This window comes from Anoplopoma fimbria, chromosome 5, assembly GCF_027596085.1.
Source record: "Anoplopoma fimbria isolate UVic2021 breed Golden Eagle Sablefish chromosome 5, Afim_UVic_2022, whole genome shotgun sequence".
NCBI classification, from domain to species: domain Eukaryota; kingdom Metazoa; phylum Chordata; class Actinopteri; order Perciformes; family Anoplopomatidae; genus Anoplopoma; species Anoplopoma fimbria.
This window is the reverse complement of record NC_072453.1, coordinates 605846-618357: the sequence shown is the minus strand read 5'-3', so window position 1 is coordinate 618357 and position 12512 is coordinate 605846. Positions and strand designations below refer to the sequence as shown.

Here is a 12512-nt window from a genome sequence, read left to right as displayed (position 1 = left end):
GCATCTGGTCAGGATGCCTCCTGGACTCCTCCCTTTAGAGGTTTTCCAGGCACGTCCAACTGGTAAGAGGCCCCGGGTAGACCCAGAACACGCTGGAGAGATTATATATCTCGTCTGGCCTGGGAACGCCTCGGGGTTCCCAGGAGGAGCTGGAAAGTGTTGCTGGGGAGAAGGACGTCTGGAGGACCCTCCTTAGCTTGCTGCATGGATGGATGGAATTCAATTGCAATTATTGTTTTCATAGTAATTTGCCTCTGCACTATACTTCTGCTCTGGTTTATGCTTTAAGATGCTTGTTTAAGAAAGGAGATGCACTTATGACTTCTGGTGACTAGTAGTTCTCTTGAATACCTATGTTGAATACACTTCCTGTAAGTCGCTTTGGATAAAAGCGTCTGCTAAATGACTGTAATGTAATGTAATGTAACCCTTTAAAAAGAAAAGGGTTGCCTCTCTATTCAAATGTGTGTATGATGGTAAATTCCCGACAAGTTGCAGCACCGTACATTGGTGGACATTTTGGGTCGGATTAACTCTTCTTTCAAGATAATCCAGGAAACCAGTTGTTCTTATCATATTTGATATGTGTAAGGAAGTGTTATTCCCACACATGGAGCTCACTTTGAAATTATTACTTACATCATAATTTTCAGATAATATCTATATTCTATGCTGTAGCCTTTTTTTGCGATTTGGCCAGGTTAGATGTGCAGTTGTTCTCAAGCATGAGGCAGTGACATGCTAGTCTGCGGTCTCGCTGTTCCTTACTGAGCCTGAACACCTCATAGGCCTCTTTAGTTCACACTAAATGGGCTGTCGGTGTGTCATTCACAGGTCTCGGAGTGTAATTTGTTGTTTTATGACAGTGAGAGGAGGCCGCCAGCGGGGTGTTGTTAAGAGCACTGCGTGTACAGCCCTACAGATTAAAAGCAAAGCGGAAAAGGTAAAGGTCATAAATGTGTCAGAAAAGCAGTCAAACCCATGGACGGCTTCAGGAAGGTAGAGAAAGATCAGGAAAAAAACCTAAAAAACTTGGATTATTAAGAATGAGCTGGAACAAGCTGATACACGATAGACCTCAACATCAGAAATATGGTTTTTGTTTTTATATTTGTGAATCTCTATATTAAAACAAAGATAAATTTGTGTGTGCATCCAAAATATATTTGTGGAACTTATTTTCTAATATGTGGATTCTGTTTACATTTACTATATATGTATATTAAAAACTATTTCTGTGTGCATTGAAAAAATATTTTTGAGGAGGGAATAATTTAAATATTAAATCACAAAATACATTTGTGAATCCTTCTGTGTGCACTCATTAATATTGAGACTAATCTGACTTGATACTGTCTTTAATGTAGCATATTAATAAAACCCACAGTGTATATTGGTGGCTATATGTGTATAGGCATATGGAGACTCCCACTGCATCACTTCAAGTAATCAAGGAGTAATCTGTGATCCGGATACGTCCTTTAACTCCCACATAGAACAAACTTCAAGGACTGCCTACTTTCATCTACGTAACACTGCAAAACCAGGCACATCCTGTCTCAAAAGACTCACCAGTGGATCCGGAATGCTGCGGACGACATTTACACACCTGATAAGAGAAACCAAGTGCAGAGTCCATCCTAAGAGCTGACGGTTTATAAATCTTTGCCTTTAACTATCCTGCAGAAACTAAGTGGCTTTTCAGCAATTCCACTGCAAAGCAACCCGAGACAGCTGAGGTTAGCAGAAGAGTAATCTTAACTATTAGCAACATTTTCTCTCCATCTCTGAAATGCTTTGAATCACAGCTTGTCATCTCAAAGGGTTGTGATGAAATTTCTAGTCGATTCTGGGGTCCACCAACACAGCAAAGGACATTTTAGACATGTAACTTTAGCCTCCTTCTTTGTGACTCCAGCATTTGCTTTATTTGGCCTCCAGCTAAAACTGTGAAGTAATCATGCCTGTCTGCACAACAATTGTCTGCAGCAGTGAACCTGTAAGTAATCAGAAGAAAAAAACCCTCAGATCAAGCGGCAGAGAGACACATGGCAAAGATGTCCCCTTTGCTAACCTATATCTATAAATATTAAACATCACCGGCGTCACTCATGAGACATTTCAGCATTGCCGTCTGAGTTTTCAGGCTTTCACGACATGCACAGGAAAACCACAGTGTCAGCAGAGCCATGCACAGCAAAACAGTTTCTGTGACAACAAGTGCTGTGTGATGATGACACAGCTGGGTAAAGTCCAACATGATGGCATTAAAACTACAAAAAATGCTACAGCAACCATCCGCTGCTGGAGGTGGCCATCAGAGATGAAGGTTATCTGTAATGAGGATGTCGCATGTGCACAGATTGTAAAGCCCTCTGAGGCAAATTTGTAATTTGTGATTCTGGGCTATACAAAATAAACTGAATTGAATTGAATTGTAATGTCTCTACAGCATGTGAGGCATGTGACTGGCCAACCATAACAATACGACATATTGCCCGTGCTATTCTTAGTGTTGGTACGCCACTCGGTATGCATCGCATTGTCACAAACATGCTGTTTGGAATCTAGTGGAACATTCCGTATCCGTCTGTCAACAATTCCAATGAAAAGACACAAACCTGTGACGTATCTCGCTAACAAGTCTCACCAGCTCAGGGGCTTTCAGGAGCTAAGCTTTCAGAAAAATAGTCACTGTCACTTAGATTATTTAACCTAATGTAAAATAATAAATCTAAAAGTGTGAAAACCAAAAAATCATCCATGTATACATGTCATTTTTGGGGTTGTGCACTAAACGTTGATTTATCTGCTGCTTAAAAAATGCCCCCGACAAATGCAGTATTTCCTCCTGTTTGGAAAACAATGATTAATGTTTCATAATTTTTTTTTTTATAAAAAAGCCTCTTAAAAAGAATATTCCATATATTTGTGAGCCTTTAAAGATTAAATATCTTTACCGAAGGGCTTGGGCCTGAATGCCATAGACAGGAAGTTAGATAGTATTGTGAGACGGAGAAACACATTGTTGGTTTTGATCTTTTCATAGGATTTGTTGACAATAAGAAAACTATAGAATAACACCAGCCTTTATGCTTTGTGCTGGACCAACAGGCTAGCCCAGCTAGCTTGACCACCACCACAGAGATATTAGCATTATATCCATAACAGCTACCTGTGATGATCTGATTATACAGTAAACCAATAGTCAGCAGTGGCCTTCATCATTTCAAGTGTTGATTGTAGAAAGAAATGTTATGCATTCAACAGCGGCATGCCAATCGGGCCATATTCAAAAAAGCCATCACTTGAAATTTGCCTTTTTTTCAAGCCTTTCCTCTGCAGAGAGGTTAATAGGTCAGCCTCTGCACCTGCAGCCTGGTTGGGATTCAGCACAAAAAGGAGCAGAAAAGGAAACATTGGTTGCAGAGATCTGGCTGCGGGCCCAGTCATGTTCCTGTGCCCACATATTAATAACATCTGGTTTGTGGTCTGCTACAAATAGCCAAGGTGTGAATGCAGGATTAGCCCGATTAAGTACGATGGTACAAGAGGCAGCCATTGTAAACATTCCCTAAGCTTGTTGAATATCAGAGGTTAATGGTTTTACAGCTTGCTGTAGTTAATCAGACCCTGGTGTCATATAAACAGGACCTTGAACCGAGGGTGAAACACTAAACAGTGTGCCTTTTGAAACCTTGGGGCACAGATAGAAAAAGTTACGTCTCAAACATGTTTTCACAAAATATGGGCAGATTGAATTGAGACATTTCTGTAGAAGCCTCCGTACAGGAAGCACTCATCTTAAACTCTTTCACTCAGAAAGAGTTCAGGGATTGCTACAGCAATGGGCTTGTGCAACAAACATTTCTTCACTGAATTTAGCAGTGCTTGAGCCAAGTCCCGCCCCTGTGATACAGACTGACCAATCAGCGTAGCAGCCAGCTTTGAATGGGTTAAACCAACTATCCAGCTCTGCTCTCATGTCATTGTTTCAGGTTTTCTGTATTTTCAGGCTGGTTTTAGTGGTTTGGGGCTAGTCTTGGTTAAACGTTGTGTAACAGTGACACTCGTTACCCGCAGAGGTTGTAAAGTGATATTCTAAAACATTTCTGTGTAAAAAAAACCTGTGGAGCTAGTATTAGCAGGGTATGTTACCACTGCATTAGCTAGCGTTAGCACTTCTATGCTGTGCAAGCTGCTCACGATATACTGAAATTATACACATGCTGCTAGGGTTGAAAGAATAATAGTTCCCACATGAAACCGCTCACAATAAGGTCTGTTATTTAACTTGAGTAAGTAGGTCACAATTTCTGGAGAGAGACATGATGTTTATTGCTGGAGGAAGTTGTTAGCTTACATGCATCGACACAAACTACACTGAACTGCCACCAAAGGTAGCATTATGGTAATTAACTGGCTGAGACAAAAAACAATGTGTATGTGGCTTCAGCACTATAGCGACATGCTACAAGGACAGGAAGTGGTTTCCTCATTGGTTCCACCCTCACGGCTAACAACTCAGCCGCTGACAAAGTGTGTATGTGTGTGTTTGTGTGTGTATGATTGCATGTAAAAAAAAACTTCTATGTCCTAATTGTGTGTGTGGTTACAGAAGTGGCCTCTACGAAGGGAATCTGTAAAATGAGATCATCACTCAGCACCTTGTTATCAGGGATGTGTTCTCAAAAGTACAACAGCATGTTATCGGCAGAGAACAAGAGCGAACACTAAATATGAGTGCTTGGAAAGGAAAAAAAGTATTAACCCTCTGAAACCCCCCAAAACTCCAGAGGGATTGAATAGCATGTATTCTCTAAACAATCGCCAAAACTACACCGTAGATCAGAGCAAGAAGCTGTAAAAAACGTCATCATTATCAAATTGTTATCTCTCCGATGGTCCTTAAACACATCACATGTGATGAAGGCTTCCTTCACAAAAAAAGCAGCCAAACAGAGCTTACGACTGTGATATTTCATCAAAAACTGTTTATTCTACATGTCGCAATTAAAATCTCGGCCCAAATAAGCGGTTTGCTCTAACCAGATCCTGTAAAAAACATTTAATTCTGCTCTCCTCAGTTATAATTAACCAACCGTCCCGTGACAAAAATTCAGTGAAACTTCGTCTGAACTGCAGGCTGCTGAACACAGAGCGGAGAGGAGAGGCTGTTAGTAGAGGTTGTAAAAATGTAAATAGTTGAATGTATATAGAAAATGGAGCCTTCATTATTATTATATATTAATTGGTAATACTTGTAGGCACCCATTTAAAAAATATTTTTTCCCAAAAATGAATTTCCTTTATTAGGATTTAGTGCCTGTACTTACTATACTTCAAGACATTCAAAGACATTTAAGTTCTCATTACACTAGCTATGATTGTGCTGTTTCCATAGAGATGCAGTACACACATACGTGTGTGTATATATATATATATATATATATATATATATACACACACACCAGTCAATATCAAGGCAACAGAGAGTACAGTTTGACAGGACAGGGTTAACGGTCAGAACATATTGTATTTTTATTTTCCCCACACATCTCCCCCTCGTCTTTGTGGATACAATCATCTCAACCTGTTTGGTCATGCTGAACTCTCCATTTAGCAACAGCTGACTGATTGGAGCTGAAAGCAGACTGAGCCCAAAGCTTGAGGTACATATTTATAACTTAGTATGATTGCATTCTGAGTTTCAGAAGATGACAGGCTTCAAAGACGTCCTAATTGCTTGCACCAAATGTAATTATAATCCCTGTCATGCCAAAGACCCTGATTAAATCTTGATGGATCTGCAGGCTTTCCATTGCACAGATTAACTTCACGGTCCGGTCCAAGCCGAAGGGAAGAGCACGATCACAGCAGTGACGGCACAAAGTCTCCTGTCATCTCAGAGTCAAGAGACATGTCCTTGGTTAACCTCAAGTGGAAAATGATGAAAAATGAATAAACCGCTAGACTGCATTTACCCTGTAACTAAGAATAAAAGGACTGTGATGGAAGCTTGGGCGACCAAGAGGCTATTTTGTATCCGAGTTGATTTAGACTTTGACACTAAGAAAACAGTGGAGCAGAGAGGATCTCAGTCTGATGACGCCAACAGCTCTTTTATAGAGTTTGTTTTGGATGGCAGCCCATATAAAGACACATCCGATGGAAAGTTGCTCTAGATTCGGCCTGGGTAAGAAAACATTTTTTATTCTTAAAACAAGAGCAGATACTCAGTTCATTAAAAATATCACACACTTCTGTAAAGATGTTTCGGATGTTGGGAATCTAATAAATAAATAAATAAATAAATTACTATTTGTGACTGTTGTGAGAGACAATTATAGATAATAATAGAGCAAAAAAACAGTCAATGCTGTCAATTCTATTTAAAAACACATTTGATAATTAAGAAAAAAATGGTTTGAGTTGAAAGTCTCCAAGTACAGGTATAATGTAACTCCAAATAGGCTTACAGGTTTATAAGTTTATAGGTTTATCACATGCAGTGGATGTGGATGGCCTGCCGCTGACTGGGGGTGTCCCCAGTTTGTGTCCCATATATCACTTAATTTAAACAGCATCTCCATCAGATGATGACCTCAGATACAAATCTGATATTATGATTTTGACCGAGCATTTGCTAGCAGCATTTCTACCTCCATCGCACATCTAACAGCCTTTCAGAATGATAATGATGATAATTATTTGATCAATGCTAAATGTCAAAAAGTACTTATCAAGATTTCCTGAAGCCCACAATGGTTACTTCAAAAGCATAACTGTCCAACAACAGTCCAAAATGTAAAGATATTCAATTTACTGTAATATCAAACGGAGAAATGCAGCAACATTTCTAACATTTGAGAGGCTGGAACAAACAGATATACGGCACTTCTGCTTAAAAAATTACTTAAAACGGTTTATCAATTATCAAAAAAGGCAATTAACAAGATAATTTGGGTCGATATTAGTTATTGCAAATATATACATATATCGGAATTGGGTATGAATGATGACCAATGAATAAACTGCAGTACAAAAGTTGACGTCACAGTATGGAAGACTGTTCCCAATAAATGTTCCCAATATGGAACATTTACAGGGTTTTTTTCCATCTTTAAAATGTCCTGCTAATAATTGTGTCCACAATTATTTAAAAAAAACAAACATAAGGAGCCCATACCAGGAAGAAACTCTGAATATTAATATCTGTATCAGCAATGACCAAGCTATGTGATCGATTAACCGACTCATCGTTACAGAACTATCAAAACCGTTAAATCCTTCATTGTTACACTGAGACTCTTGATTCTGTACGCAGTCAGATAGGTGCACATCCAAGCATGTCTCTAATCTTTTGCAGTTAAATTATAACCACTCCATCTATCATTGGAATAAAGCTTAAGAGGTTGCTGCTATATTGAGTTGACATGACAGTAATCTTGATTCATAGCGTTCACTCCTCTTGAATCAATAAAGTGGCAGATTGATTGCTCTTTCCCAGGGCTTATATGAGCGGAGAGATAAGAGATGTTGTGAAACATGGAAGACGAAACGATCGGTTGGCAAGATGAGAGGCCTTCATTCTGAGTCTGAGGGTCAAAGTCTTAAGGTAAATGGGCAAACAGGGAGTGGGAGCCAGGTCCTTGTAAGTTGGGGCAAATATAATGAGTCTGGTGCGATATGGCATTTGGATATCTGGTCAAGAACCTCATCGTATTAAACCTTGCTTCAACACCTCAAACACCCATTCATTTAGAACTCCATTATGTCACCATTTGTTTGACACTTTCACATGTTCAAGTGCAGAACAAATTGCTGTTTAATCTGGTGACCACCAACCACACACACACAGTGTGTGTGTGTGTGTGTGTGTGTGTGTGTGTGTGTGTGTGTGTGTGTGTGTGTGTGTGTGTGTGTGTGTGTGTGTGTCTCAAGTTAGGGTGTAGGTATTTCAGGGTCAGCATGGCCTCCTTGCTGAGGCGTGAGAGTCCTCTCTCCTTTCCTCCCCTTGGCCCGCCAGCCTTTCTCCCCATGCAAACACGGCGGACAAAGCCTCTTTCTGCTGCCGGGGATCTCTATGGCGACGGACAGAAGGACCCTCGGTGTGGTGGAGGACCCGAGTCGCTGGAGGCCAGGATGTTACCATAATATGATGACAGCTCATTGGGTTTGTGCTTTTATCTCCGGGGGGAAAAAATGCAATCTTTGTGGTATTAGATATCAAAGTCTTTGCCGAGACTATCACCACGAGGATATTGCTTGTTTTTTTTCACATTAAATTAAGATAAGATAAGATAATCCTTTATTGCGGGACTAATAAAGGATTATCTTATCTTAATTTAATGTGAAAAAAAACATTTGGTGACAGAGCCCTGGACTAATACTAGGACCAACCAAAAGGCGATCACGTGAAAGGGACTATTGTTTGAGGCGGAACCGTGAATGTTGCTCCGGGCTAGTTCTGCGTCATCACTGGCCGGCCCACTCAAGTGTGTCCCACTGAGAGGCCTGGTATCAGAGGCCAGTATAAGACCATCAGTCAGGCTCTGCCAAGTTCCCCATCAGGGAGGAATGTGGCTGGAGGTTTGCAGCATCCCGGCCAGCCTGGGCTTTTTTACTTCACCGGAGGTCAGAGGATTAGTGACGGGCTGTGAGCCGCCCGCATAGAGTGAGACCGAGATCTAGACATCCCATTTATAGCAGCGGGACAGGGGCCAAAGTGTAGGAGATCCATGTAGGTAAAGGCAGAGGTGTGGATGAGAGTCGAACAAGTTGGATTCAAGTCAGAGACGCAACGATAGCTGACAACTAAAAAACACATTATGTATAGAGGGTGGAGGAGTCTCACACCGGAGTGACTTTTCCCCACTTCTGGGCATCTGCAAACTAGTGCAGAAACAATTGCTTGATTAAATCGATACGTCTACAGACAGATCCTTATTCTAAATCATTACTCAAGTCCTTCATCAAGCAAAAAAAGCAGCTTTTTTCCGCATCATATCATTATAAAGGCCTGACCACAGGTACATCCAGCTGAAATAGGTGTTGTTAGATGCTTGGTACCAAAGTGATTACTTACTGGGAACACGGCAGTCACAATACCTCCCCAAGCTAATGATAAGTTTATTATAAAGACAAAAAGTTAAATCTGTTTATTCAAGAGACATATTTTTTGGGATCTAATCCTGTCATAGCTATCTGCAAATAATGCATTTTGTGTTTATAACTTCACCAAAGTGGAACTTGGACAATGTATTTCCTCATGTTGAATTTTGAATGTGACGATGTCGGCCATATTATTTGCCCAGAGAATTGTTTTTGTTGCTGCTGTTAACGTTCTTCCTTTATTACCGTTTGCATGCTGGTTTTTGCTTATCATTATAAATTCCTGATGATCCGCCTCAAGTTTGCTGCCAAAAACAAAAGTTTTACAAGATTACATTTCAACTCATCATGATATCGTTATAGTTTACCTTCGGCCAGTACTCATTTTTTTTCAGATTACAGCAAAAATGTAACTCGATGGAACCTCAATACAGCAAGCAGGACTGTGCTGGCCACCGGCTGCTAACAGCTAACGTTAGTAGCTCTTCCCCTGTCAATTTCTACATGGGTCTGAGGTTGACGATGTAGCATTAACATTTTAATCACGTAAAATGTAGTGTTCATGAGCAACTTGAATAAATCCAGTTGTTTGAAGGAGATGTTTTCACAACCACATAAATAGATATTAAAGAGGGAATTATGACCAGTTTAACTTCCTAACACTAGCTCGAAGCAGCTTATAATACATCATTAAAACTACCAATGACAAGATTTGTTTGAATCCATATAAAAACACACTTTGATTTCCTAATCATTTGAATTGTGTGTTTTTATGAAGAAAAAAATATATAGATGACCATAACAAAGTAAAAGTTTGACATTTAAACCTTTTGATGCTTAACACTCACTTCAGAACGTTGAAATTCATTTGAGAATTTGCAATGTAATCCATGAAAGACACTGAATCCCTGCCAGTACCTTCATGTTGTTTTGGAGCTCACCCTTGACTCCTTCTTAATGAGGGGGGCCAAGTCTAAAAAATATCCTAAAAGTATCCAATAATATTTGTAAGCCACCAAATGTAAATCCTTTTCTATTCTCAGAGTGCCACACAGATTAAAAACCTCCACAATCAGGCTATTTTATATAGCTGTTACACAACAGGTTAGAATCAGGGCCCAGACTTTGCACTGGCTAAAAAAAGTTTGATAGCCTACAAAATATTGCCACATTTATGACAACTTCTGAGAATAACAGAGCCTGGTCTTTCAAAGAGGCAGGATACTGGTAATCCCACAAGAGAAAAGCACGTCACAGTACAGTTATTGTAATTTTGGTGTAGTGGAAGTTCTCAGAGTCCCAGACAGAGCGTCAGACCTTTAGCATTGTTGCTAATCCAGCTCTTTTTGCGAGTGCCATCCACACAGCACATTAATAAAAAAATCTGAAACCGTGGTGCACCTCCATCCAACCTCTCTGAGCATGTGCAATTTAAGTTATTTTTAACCCTATTGTGTCAATCAATATCTCTCATAACCCTATCGGGTAATCATAAGAGAGTAGAAAATGATTCAGACGCTGACATGAATCATAAATCTCTGGTCCGACGAGCAAAACCTGCCGGGGAATTTCAAGACAGGAAGCAGAGAAACGGACAGGCCTTCACATGACAAAGACTCTGCTCAACAGGAATGAGTAGAGGCTGTGTCACCTCTCAGTCTTAGCAGATCACCGGCACTGGAAATGGCTACCTAATGTGGGGGGGGGGGGAATCTATTTCCTTAGGCAGGGGCTGGCCTCAGATCAGATCAGAAGATATAAGCCAGGGGCACTGCTGTTTTTGACTCCTATAAAAGCAATAATGTAGAATGAAGTGTGTTTTAATGACCTCTGGGAGACCATAAACTGCAGCTTATGCGTATGTCAACATACAGTGAGATAATATACATTTGTCAAACGTCAGAAAACACATTTACCATGGTAGCTATCACTTGTTTATGGTGATATTTAATGGGGTTTTTTTGCATTAACAGGCAATATTTAAGTGATTAACTGATTGTGGATAAGTAATAATAATAATAATGCAAAATAAAAGTAGGTGGACTTTGTTGAGGGTGTTTTGTAATCTACACTGATCAAAAGGGCAAGAATACATTTTCTTGGTTATAATTGATTTTCAGAAAATACACAACATTACAATACTGTATAGTGATATGCTGGTTAAAGATTACATTATATAAGATGTCATCCATAACTCCCACTCCTAGTCACAGGTCAAGAGGTGAACAGCTGACCTTATGGCCGACATTTCTGAAAGTCTGATTCATACGTTTGGTCAAGATTATAATATATATGAGGGACAGAAGTAAGAAGGAAAATATAAAAAAATAAATAATAATATTAATATATATATGAAATAATATATCAAATATAGTATAAAGAGAGATTATGAGGAATACAGGAAGTATATATTAATTAAATAAATATTAATTATTGAACTGTGGAAAAGGGGTAGGATTAAATAAGTGTTACACTTCTTCCTACTCCTTTTCAGACATATCAATTGAATGTATGTAATTTTTTTTTCTTTAGTGAAATAATTGGCACATCGCTTTTGTTTATTGTAGTGTCATGTTTTTTATTTTGTTTGGTGTTATTTGCGATGTTTGATTTGTATTTTGATATGTCTGAAATAAATAAATGAAATGAAAAAAAAAATATATATATATATTATATAAAATGTGAAGCGGACAGTAATAGTTAAATGGAGTGATCCTGTGTTGTTGGCTGTACCTTGGTGTTGGAGCTGACACTCAGCCTCTCTGACCTGACCGACCTCTCCGAGCTAGTGTCCCCGTTCTCCCTGGAGGCGCCGTTGCTCTGTGCGTCGACACGGTCGGAGTCGCTGTCCCCGCCGGGCAGGGGAATCCCCTCGGTGACGAACTCCTCCGGCACTCCAGGTTGTGTTTCGTCAGCAGCTCGGCCGTCTCGGGGTCGACGACGATAAGCTCCAGAGCCCCGACGGTGGCCCGTATTTTGGCGACTACCTGCTGGTGGCTCTCGCCCTCCACGCTCTCCCCGTTCACGAATGCCAGCCGGTCGCCCGCGAACAGCCCGGCTTCGGAGGCGGGAGTATCCGGCTCCACCAGTCGGATAAACTGCCCCGTCTTGCCCTTCTCTCCGTGCAGGTGGAACCCGTAGCCGCTGGTTCCTTTCTCCAGCGAGCACAGTTTGGGTCGGAGGTTCGACATGATCTCACTTTACTGACGGACGAAAACTTTACCCGTAAAACAGGGAGTCGACCGACAACCATACACAGAATATGACACCTGTTGCGTACAGACTTCCGCTGAACTGAGTCACTGTAAACTTTCCGCTTCGCTTTCACTCCGCTCGGTGGTGGATCCTCCCCTGTGAACTGCTATGTTGCAATCTTCTTTTTCTCCTACCTCCAATCC

At 40.4% G+C, this 12512-nt stretch overlaps 1 protein-coding gene across 1 annotated transcript in view; it reads right to left on the bottom strand.

Annotated features, from left to right (window-relative positions):
* Positions 1-12512, bottom strand: part of LOC129091584 (Na(+)/H(+) exchange regulatory cofactor NHE-RF1-like) — a 26028-nt gene extending 13516 nt beyond the window's left edge. Inside the window, 2 exon segments of the mRNA XM_054599263.1 lie at positions 11848-12005; positions 12008-12512. Of these exon segments, the coding sequence (XP_054455238.1) occupies positions 11848-12005; positions 12008-12305 (456 nt within the window). The 5' untranslated portion in view covers positions 12306-12512.